Source organism: Maniola hyperantus, chromosome 8 (genome assembly GCF_902806685.2).
Source record: "Maniola hyperantus chromosome 8, iAphHyp1.2, whole genome shotgun sequence".
NCBI classification, from domain to species: Eukaryota; Metazoa; Arthropoda; class Insecta; order Lepidoptera; family Nymphalidae; genus Maniola; species Maniola hyperantus.
This window is the reverse complement of record NC_048543.1, coordinates 5,243,796-5,269,561: the sequence shown is the minus strand read 5'-3', so window position 1 is coordinate 5,269,561 and position 25,766 is coordinate 5,243,796. Positions and strand designations below refer to the sequence as shown.

The 25,766-nt window shown below is 37.5% G+C and overlaps 2 protein-coding genes across 5 annotated transcripts; one reads left to right on the top strand and one right to left on the bottom strand.

Moving 5' to 3' along the window:
* Window positions 1-252: 252 nt before the first annotated feature.
* LOC117984702 (acyl-CoA Delta-9 desaturase) lies at window positions 253-11,482 on the top strand. 2 transcript variants are annotated; one of them, XM_034971347.2, is made up of 7 exons: window positions 253-392; window positions 5,460-5,636; window positions 7,728-7,858; window positions 8,418-8,623; window positions 9,184-9,369; window positions 9,885-9,991; window positions 10,934-11,482. In XM_034971347.2, exons 2-7 carry the CDS (start codon window positions 5,468-5,470, stop codon window positions 11,125-11,127), a joined length of 993 nt encoding a protein of 330 aa, XP_034827238.1. In that variant the 5' UTR covers window positions 253-392; window positions 5,460-5,467; the 3' UTR covers window positions 11,128-11,482. The 2 variants fall into 2 exon arrangements, with proteins under 2 accessions (XP_034827238.1, XP_069356428.1); XM_069500327.1 differs by having other exon boundaries at window positions 300-392; window positions 5,466-5,636.
* Window positions 11,388-23,854, bottom strand: LOC117984526 (probable glutamate receptor). 3 transcript variants are annotated; one of them, XM_069500281.1, is made up of 11 exons: window positions 23,743-23,854; window positions 22,720-22,867; window positions 20,556-21,147; window positions 18,358-18,559; window positions 17,401-17,571; window positions 16,742-16,965; window positions 14,963-15,171; window positions 13,763-13,914; window positions 12,454-12,573; window positions 11,843-12,009; window positions 11,388-11,521 (listed from the first exon to the last, which is right to left on the bottom strand). In XM_069500281.1, the coding sequence occupies exons 2-11, from the start codon at window positions 22,864-22,866 to the stop codon at window positions 11,433-11,435; spliced, it is 2,073 nt and encodes a 690-aa protein (XP_069356382.1). In that variant the 5' UTR covers window position 22,867; window positions 23,743-23,854; the 3' UTR covers window positions 11,388-11,432. The 3 variants fall into 3 exon arrangements, with proteins under 3 accessions (XP_069356382.1, XP_069356384.1, XP_069356383.1); XM_069500283.1 differs by having other exon boundaries at window positions 22,720-22,889; window positions 23,743-23,803; XM_069500282.1 differs by lacking the exons at window positions 22,720-22,867; window positions 23,743-23,854 and adding an exon at window positions 21,987-22,078.
* Window positions 23,855-25,766: the final 1,912 nt, after the last annotated feature.

Here is a 25,766-nt window from a genome sequence, read left to right as displayed (position 1 = left end):
GAGGATCTGTTTTGGAAGAGCGCATTTGACCAGTTTTTAATGTACCTACTTGTATATAACAGCTATTTTTCACGAAATAAGTACCAACGTATAGCGTAGGTATTTAGCAATTTTCTTAAAGCACGCTTTAAGCAACGAGGAAACCATTTTATAGATATAAATTCAATATTATAGATGTAAAACAAAATTCAAAGAAAAATAATTATTCGACAGTAAGGTAAAATGTGGAAAATCAAAGCAAAGTGGCCACGATCCGAGTTGTCGTGTCAATAAAATATGCATAAGGCTGACGTGGTTAATTTGATGCCAGTCATTGTGATACTGCCGTAGTATCAGTACGACTAGTGGCCGTGGACAGTTTCGATCGTTACTGCTACTACCTTATAATAAGGGTAAGCCCATATTTTAATACTGCTATTAAGTATAGTAAAATATTAGCGAATAAACTTAAAAGTACCTATCTACTTGCATTTTTATTAATACAAGATATTTTCTTCACATTAAAAGATGTTTATTCAAAAATGACTGAATTCAAACTACGTACGTGACCCGACCGGGAATTGTCTTACATTTACTTTTTTTTTAAATAAACTTACATTTAAATTGAGTTCTTTTGTTCATCGATTTTATTGTCTTGAGAAGGTACCTGCGTAGCTGAAAATAGTTACAAAATATTAATGCACAATATAAATATTAGTTTAAAAATGGAAATTAGGTAGATTTTTCCTATTTTTTTTAAATTCAGATACAAGTTAGCCGTTAACACAGAATATTTAATTACTGCAATCTCACCTGGTGGTAAGTAATGATGGAACAACCTGAAAGGGGTATGGCAGTTTTATTAAACCGATGCCCACATAAATCTTCTGCCTTGTTGTTTTAAGATTTCTGTGCCCATACCCTTTTCTACACGGCATAGGTAGGTATCTACCAGAACGCTAACTTTGCCGGTAGGGAGGTACCTATTAGCCACGGCTGAAGAATCCGACCAGACCCCAGACTAGAGAAAATTTAGAAATTATAACATTCCAAATCAAAATTAGTAGTCATTAATTGGAACTTGGAATTTTGAAGTTCTTTTTATGGCGTAGACTAAGACGCACTAAGAAAAGATTTTTGAAATTTCACTCTTGAGGGAATAATAGGAGGAAGGTTTAGGAGAGGAAAGTTTGTATAAAAGTCTGTATAAATATCCATGAAAATTGATATTTGGTTGTTTGATGAAAAGTTTAAAAATACGTGTTTCAGGATTTTCAGGGGAAATTTTACCTCCAAGGAGGTTAAATAGGGATTGGAAGTGTGTATGAAAATCCGCCATTTTTGAATATATATATCTATGAAAATTAATTTTTGGGCTTGCGGATGAAAATGAAAAAGTACATATACTTATGTCACGATTTTGCAAATTCCACCCCCTCACCAGTTTTCGGAAATTCTACTCGAGCATAGCCCGGGTGGGTCAGCTAGTCTATATATATAAAAGGAAAAGCTGACTGACTGACTGACTGACTGACTGAAAGGAAAGGTGACTGACTGACTGACTGATCTATCAACGCACAACTCAAACTACTGGACGGATCGGGCTGCATGCAGATAGCTATTATGACGTAAGCATCCGCTAAGAAAAGATTTTTGAAAATTCAACCCCTAAGGGGATGAAATAAGCGTTTGAAATTTGTGTAGTCCACGCGGACGAAGTCGCAAGCATAAGCTAGTCTACCTATGAAGTAAAAAAAGATACAATTTGTAAATTTTCCATAATAATATTATATTAACATGCTCTACATTTGATTAGGCACAGCCATTCAACGCATAATAACTGACAATAAGTTGCATCACTGAACCGTATTATTATTATTTCACGTGCAAGTGATTGCCACTTTAGAAGTTAGCTATTGTAGTCAGCTACATCGTTTGTCGACGATCACACGGCTCAATATAGGTACGAGTATAATAATTAAATACCTACGTTAACATATCGTATAGGTATAAGTATTTTAGTAATATCGATGCAAAAGGCAAAATCTATTTCTCATTAGTGCTTACATATTATTTCTTAAGTATTGTAATAAAACGATGAACGATGAAATACCGGTGAACATTTTTGAATTGCTTTAAAAATACAATCATGAAAATTTAAGTGCTCTTAATTTAACTGTGTTAAATTTTTGTCTAGTGGCATATTTACCACGTAAGTCGATTGTCGAATTCATAAACCGACATAAATTATTTAAATTTTTAACTACCTACCTACTAATTAAAAATAATACTTTAGTCAGTTTAGTAAATGCACTAAATACACTCGAAAGCCGCGATAGCCAGAGGGTTGCAGGTTCAATCCTTGCTGGTTTTGCTTATTTAATACTAGCTGACCCGGCGATCTTCGTTCCGCCTAACAATCGATTCAAAATTTATTTTTTTTAAATATCAATTCACTATCAGAAATTCTCAAATCCCCACGATTTAGGAGTTCAGTACCTTGCAGCATCAGGATTGAGGAGTTGGGATCCGAAGTTCAATGATGTAGCCTATGCTTCGTACCTAAAATAATTTTGCATCATCCGCAGTTCCTGAATCATTATAGTTTAGGAGTGCTGTACCCTACATCATCAGGGTTGAGGAGTTGGGACTTGAAATCTGAGAATGCAGTCGTTGCTTGGTACCTATAATATGAATTCACTATGAACGCTTCCTGAATCTTGATAACTTAGGCGGGCAGTAACCCTGCAGCATCAGGATTAAGGAGTTGGATCCAGAATTTTTTATGGGACTACCACGAAAACTTCTTCTGTTGATTTAAAAAAAATTTTGCAAATCGGTCCAGAAACCTCGAAAAAATCGATGTAAAAAAAATAACCACCTCCTTTTTGACAGTTGGTTAAAAACCGATGACCTTGAAATATTTACGGAACAATTTTTAAAATATCCCCTTTCTAACAAAAAAAGAATGAATGAAATCGGACTACGCGTTAATGAATTACAGCTCAGTATACATTTTAACTTTCAACCCCTCTCCTAAGGGAACCATGCTGAATTTCGGGATAAAAAGTATCCTAGTGGCCGTGATACAGACAGACAGACAGACAGACAGACAGACAGACAGACAGACAGACAGACAGACAGACAGACAGACAGACAGACAGACAGACAGACAGACAGACAGACCGACAGACAGACAGACAGACAAAAATGAAAAAAATTACAGTTTTGGGTTCAGTATCGATTATAGAGTGCCCTCGAAAAAAAATTTTCAAAATATCTTCAATGTACAGAATTGGACCTGTTACAGTTTTATTATAAGTATTGATGTTATGTATTAAAAATTTGTTTCGGAATTTCCTTCAAGATAGTTAGGTAGGTACTCACTTTAATAATATATACAAAATCGTAGACCAAAGCTCTCATTATATAGATTGGTCCCGCCATTACTGCAAATGTCGATTCTGCTGGGAAAATTAATCAAATGATTGATCATTTGATTAATTTTAGTTTAGAGATTGTGTACAACAGAATTAGCTACATTAGTATGTGTTTGCATTCAAATGCAAACACATACTAATGTAGCTAATTCTGTTGTACACAATCTCTAAACTAAACGAAAATGACAGCTCAAATTTTATATTGCTATCCCTTTCCTAATATTCCCTGCGGAAAAGGTTAGGACTAGATTTAAACCTGCCAATTTAGTTTAGAGATTGTGTACAACAAAATTAGCCAAATGTTTACGTAAGTCGTACTTTTTAGGGTTCCGTACCCGAAGGGGACGCTATCATTGTACTAAGCCTACGGTGTCCGTCCATCCATCCATCCGTCCGTCTGTCAGCCTCAGCGGGCTCTATCTGATGAGATTGTGGAAATGAACTAAAATCTATAATTATTCTGAGGTTTAAATTTATAAAACTTACAAGAAGGTAATCTATTATATTAACGTGTATTAACGGTAGTGTAAAACACCTACCTACTAAGGCTGGTACTAATTTTATTTGCATCATAATACAACAATGTGATAAACTCTACAGGTCAAGTTACATTGAACTCAGCATTTATTATTCGTCGTTGTTAAAGTAATACTGTATTCAAAATATGCAAATGCAACCTTTGTGACGTGCTACGTGGCGGCCCTACCTGTCTGGAAAAACAGTTTAGATTTAGACATTCAAAAATTCTGAGATATTATTAGGGCGAGCCATGGGCGAGCCTGTTATCTGATAGAAAATAAAAATCAGTCAAGTGCGAGTCGGAGAACCCTCGTACACGAAGGGTTCCGTACCATCGTATAAGAAATAACACTTTTTTATAAATTTTCCTGGCGGTCATTTTGAAATTGTTATTAGGTATTTGTTGTTAAAGCGGCAATAGAAATACACATTCTGTGAAAATTTCAACTCTCTACCACGATTCACAAGATAAAGCCAGCTGACAGACAGACGAAGGGAGAGCGGAGTCTTTAGTAATAGGGTCCCATTGGCAACCTTCGGGTACGGATTAAGGAACTCTAAGAATTATTAAACCTTAGGTATTTTTGCTGCGCATATAAAATAAGAATATACCTAACATATTATAATATTTCTTATGAAGGCGCTGAAGATTAAATTTTAATCAGTCTTAAAATGTATAACAATAATATGTATATGTAGTTTTTTATAAACTGCATTGCATGGCCATTAGTACCTACCTACCTCACGCTGCCTACCTCAGGTGGAGTAGGTAGGTAACTAGGTACTAGCAGGTACCTACGAATGAAATTGTTACATTCTAGAAGAATATGTATTAGATGTAAGATTATTTATTTGTATAGACAAATGACCATGACCATGTCGCTGTCGCTTATAAATTGATATTGGAGGTACCTAGTTTTGAACTCGAGGGCCCAACTCCTCAGCCCTAATGGTTTAAGGAATTGCACGGGCCTAAGCATTTCTCATTCTGAGAGGAGACCCGTGCTCAGCAGTGGGCCGCGGCCGGCGCGGCGATGGGTTGGGGTTGATCATCTTGATGATGATGTACTTAATTGATACAGTTTTTTTAAGCGAAGTTGTATTTAACTTTTTTTGGAACAAATAAAGATTTATTATATCTTCTCTCTCGCCCGTGTACAAGATAAATACATATATATATATATATATATAAAAGCCAAAAAGAAATATAATACACTTACATACATAAAAATAGATAAAATTTCATACACTTTACATAAATACATATTTGTACCGGGCGAAGGATTCCACCCCGGCAGGGGAGACCAAACGGCCGGGGGTCAGGGCGACAGGTTTAGAAATCGGCGGACTATCCTAGCCGAGTCCAGCAAGACCGCTTTTTGCATCCTGGCTGCGAGCGAACTGCCACGCAACCCCAGTCGCCTCAGATGGTGAGCGAGGCTGACTGGGATCAACCCATTCGCAGATATAACGATTGGGATTTTTTCGATGGAATTGGTTTGGTTTTATTATTATTATTAGTTGCAGGCATGTCCACCACAATGACCGTGGAGCCTACTACGGTGCAGCTGCCGAAGCTAAAGAAGTCACGCGAAGCCAACTGGCCGGCGGTGCTGTTCTTCATACACATTCACCTACTTTCGTTGTACGGCTTATGGCTACTACTCTTTGAAGCCAAGCTCTTGACTATTTTATTGTGTCAGTACTTACATTATCTACTAGCTGATGCCTGCGACTTCGTTCGCGTGGACTTACGTTTTTAAAAATCCCATGGGAACTCTTTGATTTTCCGGGATAAAAAGTAGCCTATGACACTCTCCAGATCTTTAACTACACCTACTCATGTAAAAAACTGGCCAAGTGCGAGTCAAACTCGTGCACTGAGGGTTCCGTACTTGTGTAGGTAATTTTTTCGACATGATAAATCAAAAAGTGTTGTGCAAAAATAAATAAAAATTTGTTTTAGAATGTACAGGTAAAGTCCTTTCATGTGGTACCCCACTTTGGTATAGTTATCTTATTTTGAAAATTGAAACATATTTTAATTTTTTTATGTGATGTAACCACAAATTCACGGTTTTCGGATTTTTTACTTTACTTGTGCTATAAGACCTACCTTCCTAACACCTACTAAATTTCATGATTGTAGGTCAAAGTGAAGTACCCTATAGGTTTTCTTGACAGACACGACATATAGACATACAGACAGACGGACAGATAGACAACGAAATGATCCTATAAGAGTTCCTTTTTTTGCCTTTTGAGGTACGGAACCCTAAAAATCACGTCGATGTCTCCGTTGCGATGTGATTAAAGGACAAACCAAAAACCAACAAACAAATACACTTTCACATTTGTAATATGGCTATGGATGAATATCAGTACCCTTATTATAAAGTGTGTTTGTTTGTTGGTTTGTCCTCCCATCACGTCACAACGATGCAACGGATTGACGTGATTTTGCATGGGTATAGTAAAAGACCTGGAGAGTGATATAGGCTACTTTTTATCCCATAAAATCAAAGAGTTCCCACGGGATTTTTAAAAACCTAATGCCACGCGGACGAAGTCGCGGGCATCAGCTAGTATTAAATACTAATCATCACAATTCTTAAATAATAAGATGGTAGCTGTCCTAGAAATGCAGTCTTTCATACCGAACAGTCAATAAGAGAATTATCGAAGTTTGAAATGTTGATACTCAGACTAAGAGTAGGTACTCTATTAAATTCCCTCACTTTCATAGTTCCCTTCTCTACTGGTCATTGCGTGTGCTCTAGTCGGCACTGGGTAAGCAGTAAGCACTCTCTTTTCTCTGTCTCGTAATTCCCTTCACCTCTTCTAGTCATTGCCGTATATCGATAAATTACCCACTGCGCAGGTACAAGATCGGAAGGTCTTTTAACGAGCCTTCAAACAGTAGATATAACAAGCGAATGCCAACTTGTATAATTCTTACGTACATAGTAGCTACATCTATTAAAATTTCTAGACCTTCATATTTATAATTGCCCACTGTTTATTATTTTCAGTAATTAATTTTCATGAGCAAAATAATAACAATAACGTCTCAGGGCATGCACAGTATTACTTCTTGGAGGTAGGATTCCCATCCGTCCGGGTTTCCCCGGATTTGTCCTAGTTTGGAGGGCGTCCGGGGAGCGTCCGGGCGGAGTTTAGCGTACTGTCCGAGTTTTAGAAATTTATTTCAAGTAAGGAATCCATTTTGATTAATAATAATATCAAAACTGAGTTTGTTTTTATTATATCTTCAATTATGAGATACTAGATGATGCCCGCGACTTCGTCCGCGTGGATTTAGATTTTGAAAATCTCGTGGGAACTCTTTGCTTTTCCGGGATAAAAAGTAGCCTATGTCCTTCCCCGGGATGCAAGCTATCGCTGTACCAAATTTCGTCAAAATCGGTTGAACGGATGGGCCGTGAAATGCTAGCAGACAGACAGACAGACACACTTTCGCATTTATAAAATTAGTATGGATTTCAAGAAATGTAATTTTTAGATGTTTCCGTTATCAGTAGTATACACTATACAGTACACGGCAGAAAGTAATGTACATCGGTCTTTAGAATGTAATTTCGGCTTTGTAGAGCGTTGTCTCTGTCACTTATACTTATATGACGTATTGTCGGTCTCAACGACAGAGAGACAACAATTACTTACTTTTACTTACTCTACAATTAATTTACTATCTCCTTCTAAAGGTCGATTACTTTCTGCTGCGTACTGTACTTATTGTATTTTTTTTAATCTTACCTATCTTTTCAGTGGCTTTTCTGTCTTCCGTCGCTATACTAGGAGTAACTATAGGCTCACACAGGTTATGGGCTCACAAAACATACAAAGCCAGTACAAAACTAAGGATAGTTCTTATGCTGTTTCAAACATTAGCGGGACACGTAAGTAATTCAAATTAATTCAAAGTTACTTTATTTACCTCTCTGATACGGAATAAACCAGGAGCCGATCTATTTCCTAAATCCGTTTAGACTGAATCTTTAATCAAACTAAGATGATTTCTGCAAGGGGTTTATGACACAAATTTTAATAAAGACCGGGTATAGACACCTTTAAAGTTTAATAAATTATTAACGTTTAAGGGCATCTGGCGGGAGATCCCACGACACTGAGTATCTGGCAATGCATGCCGTGATTTCATACTACTCCGAAGAATATAATATAAAAAAACGGGCCGAATTGAGAACCTTTTTGGAAGTCGGTTAAAATAGACTTTATTCTTAGACGTAACATTTTTTACACCTTTATTACCTGTTATCTTCCAAAGCCACCATTACCCAAACAAACGTTCCTCCCAGTGATGGGGACAACACGCAAAGAAACTTTCAACTTTTATAAAATAAGGAAGGTCTGGCACGCGCTGGCTTTCTCTTTATCTTTCAAAGTTGTAGGTATATTGATTAAATATATATGTAATATGAAAATTGTATTTTGTTTCAGGGATCAATATACGACTGGGTACAAAACCACAGATTTCACCATGCGTACTACAAGACTGACGCGGACCCTTACGATTCAAGAAAAGGCTTCGTCTACGCACATTTCCTCACTAGGCTACAGAAACTCAGCGAATATCAGGAGTCTTTTAAGAATACCATCGATATGTCAGATATTGAAAAAGATTCAGTAGTTATGTTTCAAAAAAGGTAAGGTGTTAAAAAGTATTTTCGTATATTTCGTACAAAATGATTCCTCTCGTGCCATTTTAACGCCATTTTAACTAAGTATATCAATTGTCATGTCAAAAGTAGGGTTCACTTAAAATAAGGACTAAAATCGTACTTTTTACATGAAATTTGACAAGTTAAAATGGCGCATGAGGAGTTAAATTTTATGCGTTATACCTACCTACCTAATACCAAGTATTTATATTCAGACTAATGACAAAAAAATAAGAATAAGAAATATGGGTTTGGGCCCATAGTCCACCAAGCTGGCTAAGTACGGATTGGTAGACTTCAGACACTTTTGAGAACATTGTGGAGAACTCTGTCTCTTTGTTGCTGTACCCTCCTACATCATCCGGGTTGAGGAGTTGGGACTTGGAGTCCATGCATGAAGTCGTTGCTTGGTACTTACAATATTAATTCACTATGAACACTTCCTGAATCTTGATAACTTAGGCGGGTAAAGATTAAAGTTATATTTTTACCCGACTACGTCACGGGCTTTTATTTTATTCAGAACGGTAGGTATATACTTTCAGGTTTTACTGGGTTATGTATGCTGTTCTATTTATTCTGCTGCCTATTAACGCACCCCTCGAGTATTGGAACGATACCATATTGAGCGCTGTTTTCATAATTGGTTTCGTTCGCTACGCTATTGTTCTTCATGGATCCTGGCTGCTGGAGAGCGGGGTGTGCCTGTGGGGTCTCAAGGAAGGCGAAAAGTAAGATTTCCTTATACAAACCAAGAGTGAATAGGCATCTTTCAGGCATGCGCGCTCCACCTGGCTGCATCGTCAATCATCGCTCTTACCATCGTAAAAAACCACCATACCACACGTACCATAAAAGAGAACACACTACTGCATACTATCACTCTATTTGATATGAGGTATGATAATATGAGTACTTACATTTATTTTATTTTACCCTTTACCGCGAAGAGCAAACAATAGCAAACAATAAATCCATTTATTGTCAACAATCAGACAATTAAAAGCCTTTTTTATTCTGCTTCTTTCTTGTATTGTCTTTGTACTTATTGTGAATTGTGATGTACAAAATATAATAATATGTTCAACCAAAATTATGGTTGCTTTGAAATTTACGTATGTTCGGTTGAGCAAAAAGTTTCGTATGAGATATTTTGATGTCAACTACATAAATAAGGATACTCATAGTCATAGGATATTAATATTCACGACTTCTCTACGACCTGAAAATAAAATCTATTTTTCAGGTACCCTCCAGATACAAACTTGGTGTTCATTCTCTCAAAGACTTACTGGCCTGAATACCATTACATATACCCTTGCGACTACAAGTCAGGAGAATATGGCACTTATGGTAAATATTTATTTTATTATTTTTATTTTTGCTAGATCTAAGCCCGCAGTAAAGTAATGCTTTATTGTGACTTAAGTGATCCATCTTAGCACGGTGTAAAAATGGATTAGGTACGTGTCGTCACAGATTCGTGACTCACGCAGTCTTTTGAAGTACTTTTCACACCACTCGCTCTAGAAAGAATGCCATTACAAACTTGATAGCTGGTACGTCATAATATTTCTATGACTTAGCCGGGTGGTAATGTTGTACTGAAATCCATTACGCCTTAAGGGATGTAATGTAGCCGAAAAAAATTCTGTTCCTTACAAGGAGTTTATAGTTCAAGCTGTTCAAGCAAGAAGTGAGACAGCAGTAGCCTGCTGTCTCACTTCGACGTATGATGGCGATCCCTCTCACTCACCCTAGCCTCATAGATTATTGAAAACCAAAACTATCTCCGAAACGTTGTACTTATTAAAATTCATTATTTTGTTAATTTGAAATAAAAAGGTCGAGTAGCAGCAGTAATTTAACTCCGGAAACTATTAATGTTCAAAGTGTTATAAACGATTTGCTCCAAGAAACTTCTAAAGACAGATAGGTAGGTACCTATTCAAGCAAACGAAGATTTTCATTGTATTGTCTTCCTAGGTGTGAAAAATAGAGTATTGAACTTGGGGGTAATACTGTCTTAGTCTTGGGCGCCCCTAAACCCAGGATTCTAGATATAACACCCTCGTTACGCCCGGAAGTTACTCTAAAATCTCTCGTTACGCTTGAGATTTATCCCGGCGCCCGTGACGACGAGACATTACCTCCATGTTGAATTATCTACTATTAAAATAAATTCAAGTAGAGGCGCGTTGTTCGTCGAAGGTCGTTATTCATCCTTTAAATATTAAGATTGAGTCGTTAAGTTTGAGTTAAGTTGGTCGTAATTATCACGTATTTATATTTCAGGATCTGGCTGTTCAACTGCTTTCATTCGGGTGTTCGCCGCGTTGGGAGAAGCAACAAATCTTTGCACTTTAGAGACAAACACACTACACAAGGCCTTAGCTGTAGCAGCAAGAACTAAAAAACCCTTAGCTGCATGTATAGAAAGCGCTATTTGTCAACAAGCCTTAGAGAAAGACCATTTCTTAAAATCATGATAATTTTACACAAAAACTCTATTGTTTTTAAACAATTTATTCAAATTTAAGTATTTAGTATCTAACGCTACCTAGAATTTAATGACATTTTCGAATTAATTAAGATTATAACATGTTAACCTCCATAGACCTAGTTTTAAATACATAATTGTGTCTGTTCATTCGTCTGTCTGTCTGTTGGTCCGGACTAATCTTCGAAACGGTTGAACCGGAAAATACAAAGAGGACTACGTAAGAAAGTGATCCTGAAGCTACTTTTTATCTTATCTACAAATGAATTGGCCGGTATTCTTTTTTTAATTAAATTACGTATTAATTAAAAAAAGACGTTGAAATGGCTTCTTCAAAGTACGGCTATATTTACTTTTATTTTTCCACGTATATTCAGCAACTCCTGTAAGAATATCAACGTTATATTATTACTAATTCTTACAAGAAGAAAAATTCCCATGAGTTTACACTAACGAAACATTTGCAAAAAACAATATATAATTGAAAACTCTATTTCCAAGTAGGTATTATACATTGTCATTGAAATAAACCTACAAACACATGACTGTTCAAACGGGCGAAGTTTGGGCGAGAAGACAGACCTCACCTAAGCGTATTATTAGGTAGGTATGATTAAATCTCTATACTCGCGTGTCTGTATTGAAAAAGAAAAAAATAGTAATGGAAGGCACAGTTACGTAGAAAGATGAACTTAGATACTTACCGAGCAACAAGCCGGCGTGCAGGCCCGCCAGAATCACGAAGAGTGCTGTCTTGACGTCAGCGGCTCGGGCGGAAGCGAAGCCCGACGGCGGAGTGCACTGCGGCATGGCCGGCACCAGTGCCGCTTCCAACCGCGACAGCACAGCGCCACTACGTAACTGTAAAAGACTTCACACAACGCCTACCTATGTACCTTATCCTTGCTGCCCCTCCCTCAGTGTGATAGATTATATAGGTCGGACATACTAGTAAAATAATCTCAATTGTACCAAATATCAATCAGATCATTACCCAGCCAAATCCCTGGTTCTGCACAGTTCTAAATATAGAGCTGATTAAATTATTATCAAAATATAATAATTAGTGTAAATAAGTATCTTAAACACACTCGACCTGTGGCGTACTATACATAAATTATGTATAGGTCGAGATGGCAATCGGGGAGGGAACGCCCCGCACACCGGCATAGCCCCCGCGCTAACCCGGTGCGGGCTCGTGCGGGCGACGTGCGGGTGAGCAGGGCGGTCCCCCCGCCTCATACCCCGATTGACATCTCAACCTGTCGCGGACTATAGTTAATAGGCATGTACTAAAATATGGAGGACAAAATACCTCATGAGGATAGGTCGAGCATACGGAGATCGTGAAGGCAGAGGAAACCCGAGCTGAGCACGCGTGGATTGCACGGGCAACTCACGCAGGTCACAGCGACCTCGGGCTTGGCTGAGAGACCTGCCAATACAATATACCCAATGAAATAGCTAATAGGGCCTGAGATAAGTAACAATTAGGTTTTGAATAAAGGTGCAGTTCCATTTTTACGCACTTCATGCATCGACGCACAGCGTACCTATTTGCCGCGTCCGATGCAATAATATAAATCCATACTAATATTATAAATGCGAAACTGTGTTTGTCTGTCTGTCGGTAATCTGTATGTCTGTCTGCCAGCTTTTCACGGCCCAACAGTTTAACCTTTGATGAAATTTGGTACAGAGCTAGCTTACATCCCGGGGAAGGACATAGGCTACTTTTTATACCGGAAAATCAAAGAGTTCCCACGAGATTTTTAAAAACCTAAATCCACGCAGACGAAGTCGCGGGCGTCATCTAGTTAATAATAATTTATAGCTGCATCTTCAATAATTGTATACTTAGTTGTTGCAAAAATTGCTGATCATACTATGGAAACAAAACAGATTAGTGTGCAAACGTGTGGGTTGCCATTCCTATACCTACATACAGGCTGTAACCAGAACGCTAGCAAAAACGAAGGCAGGTGATAGTTCTGATGATTACTGGTGTGATACCACAAAAAACGTGATTTGTTTTACAAAAATCCTATATTTTGTAAAAGTTCACGATATATTGCAAATAAAACAGCTGACTGACACTAGAGGTACGATACTAAATTACTAAAACTACAAAATGAGGCAAATGGTAATTGGTATTAGTGAATCCCAATCACAGGTGATTGCGATCGTGACATTTTTTTTTTTTTTTTTTTAATATTCTTTATTGTACACTAAAAAGAAAAGACACAAAAAGAAACATGTAAAAGAAGAACATACAATCAGCGGCCTTATCGCTGTGAAGCGATCTCTACCAGGCAACTAGGTTGAAGAGGATTTAAGGGCTAGTGAAAACTGGGTTTAAGGTGTACGTAAGTTGTTAGGGAACATAAAGATAATAATTATAATATAAGTAATATGTATATTAATAGGCACAGAAATGCCTTAATAATAATATATAGACATTGTAGCTGTAATTCTACCGCAATCGCACAGCAGCTCCCTGCGACTCGTTTGACGTAGTCTGTCCTGTCCATCTAGTGGAGAGTCTTCCAACGCTGCGCCTATGGTAAGGTTTGCGTTTTTCCTTTTGCGGTACGTAACCCTAAAAATATGAAAAAGGAATGAACCTGAGAGTAGATCTGGCCACTCTTTGACCAGCGAAAAAAGCGTAATCCTGGCTCGCAGCTCTCACCAGTCCCTCTTCTGCCGAAGATACTAAGTTTTCTGCTTCAGAATAACCGCGGATGTAGAAAGCGTTTAGCTGCACATCTTTAGTTGACTGTGAAAGAATATAAACTGTATAAGTAGTAATAAAATAAACCGGCCAAGTTCGAGTCAGGCTCGCGCACCGAGGGTTCCGTACTACAGTCGTATTTTTTCGAAATTTTGCACGATAATTCAAAAACTATGATTGATTATGTGGATTAATTAATTAAATAATAGGTAATCAGTAGGTATACATTCCCAATGATCTACTTACAGCTAAAAATAGTTTAGCTTACCAAACACACTCTTTCTTTATACTTTACGGACTTAATTAAGTATTAATTTTATTTGGGTGTACTTCAAATGAGGCTTCCTGAATACAAATTATTTGAAACATAAGAGATACTTAATAATAAGAATAGATCCGCCCACTTTGAGTTGATTTTATCTTGAAGAGAAGCGTTGAAAATGAAAATATGAAGAGTTTAAAATAACCTTTCTTATAGGTACCTAAAAGATTAAGTTATTTATCGTAACATTTCTATTCTAAGTTCGTAGAAGGTAGAAATACCTCCAAGTTTGTATTTGTAAAGATTTGATTACGATTTCCACGGTTTGAAAGAAAGGGAATTGAAACTGACGTCTACAACAAACTTGGTTTCGCGATATTCGTATCCCTTGTAGATATTCATCTTTATTCTGATACAGCTATATGCAGGTCTTTTGGTCAAATTGTCTGTACGACTGCCTTTTCGGTCTAGTAACTAACTTTTGGGTGCGGATTATGAAGTCCCGGGTAAGGCCAAAAAAGTTATATAGTAGATTTTTCTTTCAAGTAATTTTTAGTAACATCCCGGACGTTGGGACGTTTACTGTGTATCACCCCCAAGCCCTGAGAGTGCCTCTGTGTTTAAGTATGGATTTATATTATGTATCTTTGCGCATGCACATGTGCTTTATAATACCTCCTGCGTGATTAAAATTGAAATTGGGAGACAGTATCATTATTATCACGTTGTCGACCACTATCGATCTCAATTCTCAATCTGTTATTATGATCGCTTTATCAAACGCGAATTATACCTACTAATCCAAAATGAAATCACTGTGAACATTATTACCATTAAGTACATTTGGTCAGCTCCATTCCTTACATATCCAATCTTCATATTTGACTGCAGCACATCAGAGAGGGAGCCCACACTGGCTACTCGAACGGATAGCACAGAGGTTATAAAGGCTGCATATGCGTTGTAGGTCACCAGAGCAAAGAATAGGCACACTATGAGAACAATACTGGCAGCCGGATTCTGAGGTGTCCACGTACCACCTATGAAAATGTTTAACACACGTTTAACAACATCATAGACTATATTGTCCTTACTAAATGCGTATTTATACACAACACAATGATGTGGTGTATTGTGACTCGTGACGCAACAGAATGCTATAATCCGACACACTGTATATCCTAACCACGTGCACGATGTGTCGTTGTGATTTGGTGCGGCAGAACGTACTACGACACAGATACACACTGTATCTGCAGAATAAAACCATCTATCTATCAGTTTTCCCCTCCCTCTGGGTCCCACTGGGTAACTTCAAGTCAAGAGTTAATAGGCATCTTCTAGACAAGCGCGTGTGAGATTTAGATAAAGCGTTAAAATAGCGTTTAACAGTGATGATTAATATGGCTTTAATAGTGATAGTTAATGACGACTAATGAAAATTATCATCTATCAATTAATTGAAATGTAGGTAGTTGTAACTTTTGTCAGGTAAGGCCAAAATATTAAGTAATTAAAAATCAAGCAAGGCATCTCTACAAAGCAATCATTACTACAAATATTTATTTTAGACTCCAAGTTTATGATTGGGTCAATTTTAGCATAATAATTTTGTATCCAATTTTATCGTAATATAACACGCGCATCTCATCCATCATAGGCTGCATCATCTCTTGCCACCAGGTCTGATTGCAGCCAAACGCTGGCTTATATTTTAAAAGAAAACTATGTCACTGGCTTACATATTAACACAAAAAAATACTGACTAACACAAATTATCAACGTATAGCTCAAATCAGTGGATCCAGCAAGAATCTTGAGATTTTGCATGTGTGTAGGTAGAGCCCCACTAGGATGATTTTCAGAAAATCCATACTTCCATATTCCATATTCGCATATTATAAATGCGAAAGTGTGTCTGTCTGTCTGTCTGCTAGCTTTTCACGGCCCAACCATTCAACCGATTTTGATGAAATTTGGTACAGAGTTAGCTATCCCGGGGCTACTTAGGGGGGCGTATAGGCTACTTTTTATCCCGGAAAATTAAAGAGTTCCCACGGGATTTTAAAAACCTACATCCACGCGGACGAAGTCGCGGACATCATCTAGTCTAGTGAGAAATAATTATACCTACTTATGACATTCTCCTTGGAAATAGATGGGTAGTCGTCAGTACTAAGTTCGCGCAATAGCTCTGCGTATCCGCAACTGCTCCTATGGAGACGGTACTTGCGTATGGGGAAAAACTCAAATCAAAATGGTACGCACTCTCGAAACGTACAAAGCTTCGTATTATCGGAGCCACGACTTCGGGCAAACGTAGGCTGCTAAACTGAACGTAAAGGCAGACGGTTCTGAAGTAGATACTTATAAGAAACGAAAAACTAACAAAATGTGGTTCAGTGAAATTTACTGCATGATGTGGCACGCCTTAGATTAAGATACCGCATGCCTCGAGACACCGCCTCAATCTGCCTTCAACCTCTTGAAAGCTCAGAGATGAACGTGGAGGTTTGAAGCGGGTTAAAGGAGCAGTTACTGAGGCACAGAGCACAGCTGACAGTGTGTGAAATAGTGGATATAAAATAAAAAGAATTAAACCAACAGTACCTTGTTGACAAAGAATTCCGGTGGACCAAATAACGCCCTCTATGCAGCTCATGCGTCTCGTGTCTACTGAGGATATAGACAGTGTGTTCCTGCTTATAATAACAATTGCGACAGCGGCCACGAGTGCCATGCAGGCTACATAAGCTATTAGTTTTGAGCTAAATGGTGCTAAAAATATGTCACGAACTGCTGAAGTCTCCTGGTGACGAATATAGATGTTACACCTACAATCCATGAAAAATACATGTATTTTTTAACATATTAAATATTATAATTTAATTTATCAGTAATCAACTGAATAGATTTACATAAAACTTCGCGCAAGAATTTTCTTAACATGACAATTCAACATTAAGTGAACTTCGGGTTCCAACACCAGCTCAATCATGATGCTGTATGGTAGGTACCTACTTCTCACTTGAAACGCGACGAGCATCTTAAGATTTGCTGACTGTAAATTGATGTTGAAGGCACAGAGTAGGTACCTATAGATTTTATTATTGAACTTCGGGTTGGAACGCCTCAATCCTGATGCTGCAGGTGTAATGTACACGAACGATGAGGATGGGTAATCTTTCGATCAAGTCTTATAACGTTCTTAACTTATAGCAAAACTTTCTTACCCACTGTGGTAATATGTACCTAGCTACTATACTTACATTGTATCAGCTATAGGGAATATGAAATCCATATCCTTATGACGTGGAGCTATCGCTGTAACGGGCTCTAGCGCCATGTCCACGGAATGATCCATCAAAGCTCCGAGAAGGCCAGTCCAAGCGCCTTCGTATGTGCGGAACCCAAGTTTGGCATAATAACGTGTGAGAGGCCTAGCGAATATAGAAAACATAGCAATTAACGCTAATATCCTCATTCCCCTGACCAAATTACGGCCATGGTGGCCAATCTCTACAGTCTACAGCAATCAGCTAGGTATCCATACACGGGAGATATAAGAGTGCACTAGTATGAGCACAAACACAGATGCACTCTCTATTCTCTTACTCCCATTCTTCTTCTTCTCGAGTCAACGGTCACTTCAAACACGGGCAGCCCAACGAGCCGCAACCGAGATAGCTCGGTCGGTTGCCGCGATTACTCCAATAGTCCGATGGGATGGCAATCCGACACGACCGGATGAACGACCGGAAGATCAGGCGCAGGACCGACGACGGCTTTACGTGCTCTCCAAGGCAAGAGGGTGAAACAACTTTCTAACTCTTGGCTGGTAGGTAATGAGAATATCTTCACAGAAAAATGTGTATGTAAGCGAATACACGGACAAATACGGATTGCGACTTTATTTTATGCTATTCATCCAGTTCATCTATGTGTGAACATTCATACTTAAATTTTTTTTTTTTTATTATTACAATAAAACTTAAAGCTAGCCTTATCTAATTACTATATAAATCATGACCGCGTGGAATGGTGCCAAGAATACTGGCTGCATTTCCGCGCTGGACAGCCAGGCTGATCCGTTGCGCAAAAAATGAGCCAGCCCTTCTGTCACCAGATGAGGCTATTAATCGCGGTGAAATGTCTCGTAAAAATTTTTTAGCACTAAGACTCCATGGCCCCATACTTAAATTAATTAATTAAAATTATTTGTTTACGTAGCGTTTAGTCTCAAAGTGAGAAATTGAAGAATGTCATCCAGCAACTCGGGCGCAGAAGGCCCGTCGTCGTCCAGCGCCGTCGACCCTTCTGCAGAAGAGTTGCATCTTCCAATTATAAACTTCTCGCCCATAAAATTACGTGCTTCTACTGGGTATGGAATATCCACTAAAGACATGGATCGCGTTGTACTCCATGCACCTGTAATATATTATAACAATAATTAATACATATAATAATTAAGTAGGTAGGTACCTACATAAAGATCGTTGGTTTGTCCCATACATAAAAGAGGTCGCCTTTGCCATGTCATAGGTTTGTAGTGTCGGGAAAAGGCAATCGGAGGTCATTTATTTTTCTTTTAGTATTTATCGGTCGTAGTTCTTATTCCCGCTAAGGCAATTTTTTAATAAAACCTTAGTCATCTGATATTATGATTGTAAAAGTACCTACCTACTCTGCTGTTTCTAAGTTTTGTGTTCTCATATTCTAGGGCTTTTGATTCAATATCACACGATAGCATCTGGAAAGCATTAAAAGCTCAAAATATAAAAGAAAAATTCATAAACATTTTGAAAAACATCTATGCCAATAGTACGAGTAGAGTCAAGTTAGACAGAACAGGCACAAAAATTAACATAGATAGAGGCGTGAGATAAGGGGACCCGGTCTCTCCAAAACTGTTCATAGCCGTCTTACAACATATAATGGAAACCTTACCATGGTCTAAACATGGCATCAATATTAATGGGAAGTTTCTAAGTCACCTCAGGTTTGCCGATGACATCATTCTGTTTTCAGAGACCACACAGCAATTAAATGGTATGATAGATAACCTACATCAGGCTAGTATCGAAGTTGGATTAGAAATGAACCTCGACAAAACGAAAGTAATGACTTATTTCCACAAATCACCGATTTTGGTAAATAACATACCTCTCGAGTTTGTAGAAAAATACACCTACCTTGGCAAACAGATCTCTTTTAACAATGAAAGAAATATAGAAGAAGTAGAGCGTAGAATAGCGATCACCTGGAATAAATACTGGGCTCATAAAGAAATATTCAAATCGCAGCTCCCGTTGCCCGCTAAGAAAATAGTTATGGATTCAGAAATATTACCATGTCTTACCTACGGTTGCCAAACTTGGACGTTTGATCACAAAACCAGAAACAAAATTCAGACTACCCAGAGCAAAATGGAAAGAAGTTACCTAGGCATAAAATTAAAAGACAGGGTGAAGAATGTGGACATTCGCAAGAAAACAAAAGTCACTGACGCCTTATCTTTCTCGCTACAAAGGAAATGGAGGTGGGCAGGTCACGTGGCTAGATACGGTGACGATAGATGGACCACAAGATCAGTTAGATGGTCGGGACCAAGAGGCACCAGAGCCAGAGGCAGGCCATATGCCAGATGGGTAGACGAAATAGTGGAGATAGCGGGTCGAAGGTGGCTAGCCTCAGCTAAAGATAGAGCCAAGTGGAAATCCTTGGCTTTTACCCGAAGGGGGTCCATACAAAAACTTAAATTTTACATTATAATATAATTAGACCTACTTATGTAAATAATTTGTAATACTAACATACTAACCCTAATTTTATTTTATAATATTAACTAACTACTAATCATAATTATTTTAAGTACTTACTCACTGTAACTTTATGTCAAAAACTTTGTATGGAATTAAAGCTTTATTATTACTTAGGCTTTTAATAGAAATCTCTTAAAGAGATAAGTAAGGTCAACTCATCTCTTTAAGAGATTTCTACTAGAAGAATGTGAATGTCCTTTCAAAGTTTATGTTTTAGTTTTAAGTTTTGGTACAAAATAAATAAATGATGAAAATTATGTACAGTCAAAAGTCAAATCATTTATATTCAGATTGGGTATTATTGTATACACTTTTTGATTGTTGATTGCTGAATTTGCAATACAATGATGTAGTGATAATAATTAATTACTCGAGGCGAGTAGAGGTGCAGAGTTTAATTTTCAATAAGCATCGTGTGTGATGCAACGTTTTCATATTATATACTTGTGAGTAAAAAGAGTGAAAAATTTACTTTAGGTAGGTACGTCATAACATTATGTTTAAAAATTACAGCACCGATCACCCATCCACCAGGTCCACCCAGCCATTTACGCATCCACTCATCCTAGCAAAAAAAAATATTTTTCTAACTACTTACTCACCTAAATATTTCACATAAAGCGTGGCATTAATGCGTACTTTAAAACACTGTACAAGGTAGACGTCGAAAACTGTTTTATTGAAGTTACTTGAATTGCTCCACTTTCTTACAATACTTATCAAATTAAAACGACTAGCATTAATAACTTCAAAAGTCCTTGAAAAATTGTAATTTAGAATTCCCGATCGTAACAACGGCCAAGTTTTTTCAAGAACCTGGTAATTTCGATACCTTGAAATGTTTTTGAATCTTTGTGACGTACGGTAATAATTTCTCTCAGATTCCGTTTTCCTATTGTAAAAGGCATTTTCATCGTCTGAATCTGAATTGAAAAAAATATTGTCAACTTGTGAAGAGTTAATCTGACTGCTATAATACTTTTTCCACGTTCCAATATCTTTGTAGTAAATAAAGTTGTGGTTACAAGGACCAAAATTCCTCGTACGTTGCTCATCAGTAACACCCAAGACAATATTCTGATCAAAGCGCAGGGCAGTTGCATTTAAAATGTTACTTATTATTTTAAAATCTTCCACTGATCTGGCCATAACCAACCAGTCATAAGATGGTGTGTTCATTCCCCATTGGTTTAACTACAACAAAAGGATTAAAATTCACAACGCGTATAGATTTAGCTTATAAATATCGATAAAAATATAATGGGTATATTCACATTTAATGTAGACGTTTTTAGTGTGGATTGAGGATTTTCAGAATACCGTTGAGTTCCATAAAATAAGGGAAAATAAAAGTAAGTGACACTAGCATAAACCATACCTACTCTTTAACTCATCTTTTGCCGACCCGCGAAAGAGCCCATACCGACAGACGGCTTTCAAACATTTATAGCTACTCAACTTAATAATAAATGAAATTAATGAAAGTTAAAATTATCAGGTCATAATTTTAACAAACCTTCTTGAGTAAGAAAAAAAATTGGCCCGATTTTGGCGAAATTTTAGATCAGTAAAATGCCTCTTAATTCGAATTTATCTAGGTAAGTAAAAAAAAGTTAGCAGCAAACATGAGCGCGAGCGTACCGAATCTATAATTTTTTGAAGCTAGCTGGTCCACCCTGGCTTCTCTCGAGTAGAATTTCTGAAAATCTTTTCTTATGCGCCATTTCCACGCATGGGAAAATCGCGGCGATAGTCTGTCTCACCGTGTCACAAAATTAGATACAAACTCTATGTATCAAAATTTGTCAAACGGCGAGACTATCGCCGCCATTCTCGCGTCCTGCGAAACACGAAAACCTACAAGCAAAATTTTAAGTATACAGGGTGTAACCAGAACGCTGACAAAAACGAAGACAGGTGATAGTACTGATGATCAGTGATATAAAACGCGGAAAAAAACACGAAAAATAGCAAAAATCCTATATTTTGTAAAATTTCACGATATATTGCAAAATAATAAAACACGCACTCACGCTAGAGGTCAACGAACGTTCCCGAAGTAGGTCACTCGGAGTCAATGCCGCGTCGTAGGCGGGGCATTGGCCCAAGTTTTGCACGCTATGCATTGCGGGGTTGAAAAATACTCAATCAATAAAACTACAAAATGAGGAAAAAGGTAATTGGTATTGGATTATGTTTTATAACATTGATTGTGAGGTAGTATAACAATAACGCTTACTTTTTGCTAGCGTTCTGGTTATATCCTGTATAGATAGACCTTTGGATCGATGTTTTAGCTTCCGTTGATATCATAATCAGTTAGTAGGTAGGTATATCCTTTTTAGGTATGGTTTCATCCATAGTAAGGCGGGAAACCCGTGGGGGAACCCTTGTTATTTTATTCAGGTTTGAACCCTCAAAATTTCCCCTAACTACGGCCATATGCTTGTATAGTAATTGAGTATGGAGTATTGTATATTACTTGGCTTCTTTCGGATGTAATGTCTGAAAATCCTTTCTTAGGAGGCTCTGTTATCAGAAAACCTATATACAAGCAAAATCTTAAGTATAGGTACCTATAGACCTGGAGGTTTTAGCTTACGCTGATAACTTAATCAGTTAGTACATCCTTTTTTATGGTTTAATAGTAAAACTAGGAACCATTATAACTTCGTCTAGGTTTGAACCCCCAAAGCCCTACTACGGCCATGCTTAGACTTGGTAATAGAGTAGGTATAGACGTGTGGCCTACAATAATAATGTTACCTGGTTGATTACAGAAGTAAAACTTTTCATAGCAATTCCTCGAAGTATTGGCGCGAGGATTACAATCCCTAAGGACGAACTTGTACCAGCTTTCTCTTTGACGTTTACTGCTGAAGCTATTCCGTTTACGCTTAGACACTTCACCATGCTTAATGTTGCCCAATAACATTCTGTAAAGTATGATAATTACTATACTTGTAGCAAAAACTCGCTGCCCGCGGGGCAAGTCTTCTTTTGTTGTTTGCTTCACAACAAAATAAGTTTTATTGCCCTGCGTGCAGCGAGATTTTGCGACGACTATACTGAACCATATGCGAAGGTTTTTGAAAATCCCGTGAGAAATATGATAAAAAGTACCTATCCTACAATTTTAACGCAAAGAAAACATTCGTTTAAATCAAAACTTTTTTACTAATGCACTGAACTTATTAGAGTAGATAGATAGAAGTTTAAAATGTAAACATTACAGGAAAAATAAAATGAAGTCTGAAGAATGAGTCGGAAAAGAATGAACTTATTTATAGCACAGTTTTGTAAGAAATCAGCAGTAAACCTTTACAAACTTAGTTTTGCGGTCCCAAATAAAAGGGATTTGTAGGTGTCTTTCCAAGTTACAGAACCTTCGATGAGGGAGAACTTTATTTAGCTACTAGCCTGTACTCGCGACTTCGTCTGATAAATCCTGTGGGAAATCTTACACTTTTCGGTACAAAAAGTTTTCTATACGGATTCAAGCTATCTCTATGCCAAATTTATCAAGATTCATTCAGTGGCCGAGCTGTTACAAAATAACAGACAGACACACTTTCAAGGAAAACATCGTGAGGAAAACTGCATGCCTGATTTTCCATAATGTTCTCGAAGGTGGGTGAAGTCGCCCAATTCGCACTTGGTCAGCGTGGTGGACTATGGCCTAAAACCTTTGTCAGTATGCGAGGAGACCTGTTCTCAGTAGTGGGCTGGCGATGGGTTATCATGATGATGATAGACTGATATACGTACAAGCAGAAGGTATATATTTACCTGCGTCATTATGTGGTGTTTGAATTATGACCTGAGGCCAGCCGCGCCACACTGCGTACTCGACAACGAATCCCAAAGATGTCACAAAGGCCGTGGAACATTTCGCATCAACCGTTCTATTGGCACACAACAATATACAGGCCAAAAAATAACTTTCAGACTTCATCGTCACTCTTTTTGTATACTTTAGGTACCTAGGTACCTAACCTAAACCTATCGAGGAAAAGTCACTTTATAATTTTCTTTAGGTTCCTTATGGAATCAACTTAGTGTCTGCCTGTGTCTCTTACAACTAAATATAAAATTATAGAAAGTGGAGAGAAAACTAACTTTTGCCTGCGACTTCGTCCACGTGATATAGTCAGGGGTACAGATAACATAGCTCTATCAGCGAAAGAATTTTAACAATCGTATCATTGGTTCCGGAGATTACCCCTACATACAAACTCATAAACTAAAAGTGAAAGGTCGGAAAAAAATTGTACAATCTCCTTGAATGGTACTTTTTTCCTCTCCAGAAAACCGAATGTTTATTTATTATTTATTGTTTAAATGTTTAGTTTCAGGGTCCTCGAATATCGTGTAGGTATATCTTGATTCAAAATCCTAGAATAGTACGAGGTACCTGATTGAATAAGTCCGTGAAAATGGTTCTACTAGAAAGAAAAAAAAATCTCTTTAGAATAAAATATCTTTCTATCGCCAATTTCCAAAAAGTGCCACTCTAGTCTCCTACCTATTTATAAAATTAAATGGAAGACATCTGCAGTGGACAAAAATATCCTGACTAAAGATTTAATAAGTCAGGATTAATTTAGTGTCTTACGTAGGCAGTAGGCACCTCCTACCCCAAACTCCGTTGCTCTACTGTTATTTGATTATATTGTTGTTCGATAATAAATAACAACAATTACGGAATACCTACCTTGATATGGTAGAGAATACGGAGCTATTCAACCAATCGGTTATTGTTTAATTTGATTTATGATAGGTATGTTCGATACCTACTATTTTCCATAGCTATTTTCATTTTTGGTACCTACCTTACCTAACTATGTTCAAACGTAACGACAATTAATATAATGTATTTTATCGTTTCTGAATTCAAAAGGAAATGTATTCATATCACACAAAGCGGTGATGGCCTAGTAGTTTAAAAAGTCGTTGGTCTATTCGGAGTGTCGTAGGTTCGATCCCGCGGGCACGAACCTCTAACTTTTCAGAGTTATGTCAGAATCAAGCAATTAAATAATACTTGCTTTAACTGTGAAAAGTAACGTTAGGAAACCTGCATACTTGAAAGTTCCCCATAATGTTCACAAAGATGTGTGAAGTCTCTCGAAGGATTGGATTGCATCATCACTTACCACCAGGTGAGATTGCAATCAAGAAATCAATCAAAAAAATACTAATAACACTAATATTATTATCACGCGCATTATCTATTAATTGGTACAGGAGATAGCTTGCAACTCCCAGACGGACGGACGGAAATTCAAATAGTTCTCACGGTATATTTAAATACCTAAATCTACGCGAACGATGTCACGGGCATCATTTAGTCTTCTATAAGTTAGGGTGAGATAGTTAGGTTAGATATTTATTTGTACTTGCTCTAAGGGCTACTAATTAGGGTTCCGCACCTCAAAAGGAAAAACGGAACCCTTATAGGATCACTTTCTTGTCTGTTTGTCTGTCTGTCTGTCTGTCCGTCTGTCGGTCAAGAAACCTACAGGGTACTACTTCCCGTTGACCTAGAATCATGAAATTTGGCTGGTAGGTAGGTCTTATTTTTTTACACAATAGATGTTACTTCATCAGCATAGTGTTTCAGCAACTCCTAGATACATTCAAGATATACTTACCTACGATTTTTGTGGAGTAACAATTTGCATCAGCCTTTTAATAAATGCTCATAATATGTTAAACATATAAAATACGTGATAATATAAATACAATCTGATGTACATAGTATACCTAGATACCAAACGTGACACGTACTGCATGAAACGTGACTGAAATGC

What these genes read in the sequence shown, in the direction of transcription:
- LOC117984702 (XM_034971347.2), top strand. Translation starts at nt 5,468, where the DNA reads ATGTCCACCACAATGACCGTGGAGCCTACTACGGTGCAGCTGCCGAAG. An exon ending in TTCAAACATTAGCGGGACAC is followed by an intron (nt 7,859 to 8,417) that starts GTAAGTAATTCA and finishes ATTTTGTTTCAG; the next exon opens with GGATCAATATACGACTGGGT. An exon ending in GTAGTTATGTTTCAAAAAAG is followed by an intron (nt 8,624 to 9,183) that starts GTAAGGTGTTAA and finishes ATATACTTTCAG; the next exon opens with GTTTTACTGGGTTATGTATG.
- LOC117984526 (XM_069500281.1), bottom strand. Translation starts at nt 22,866, where the DNA reads ATGGTGAAGTGTCTAAGCGTAAACGGAATAGCTTCAGCAGTAAACGTC. An exon ending in TTCCCTATAGCTGATACAAT is followed by an intron (nt 16,966 to 17,400) that starts GTAAGTATAGTA and finishes CATGGATTGTAG; the next exon opens with GTGTAACATCTATATTCGTC. An exon ending in GTGGCCAGATCTACTCTCAG is followed by an intron (nt 12,574 to 13,762) that starts GTTCATTCCTTT and finishes TTGTATTGGCAG; the next exon opens with GTCTCTCAGCCAAGCCCGAG.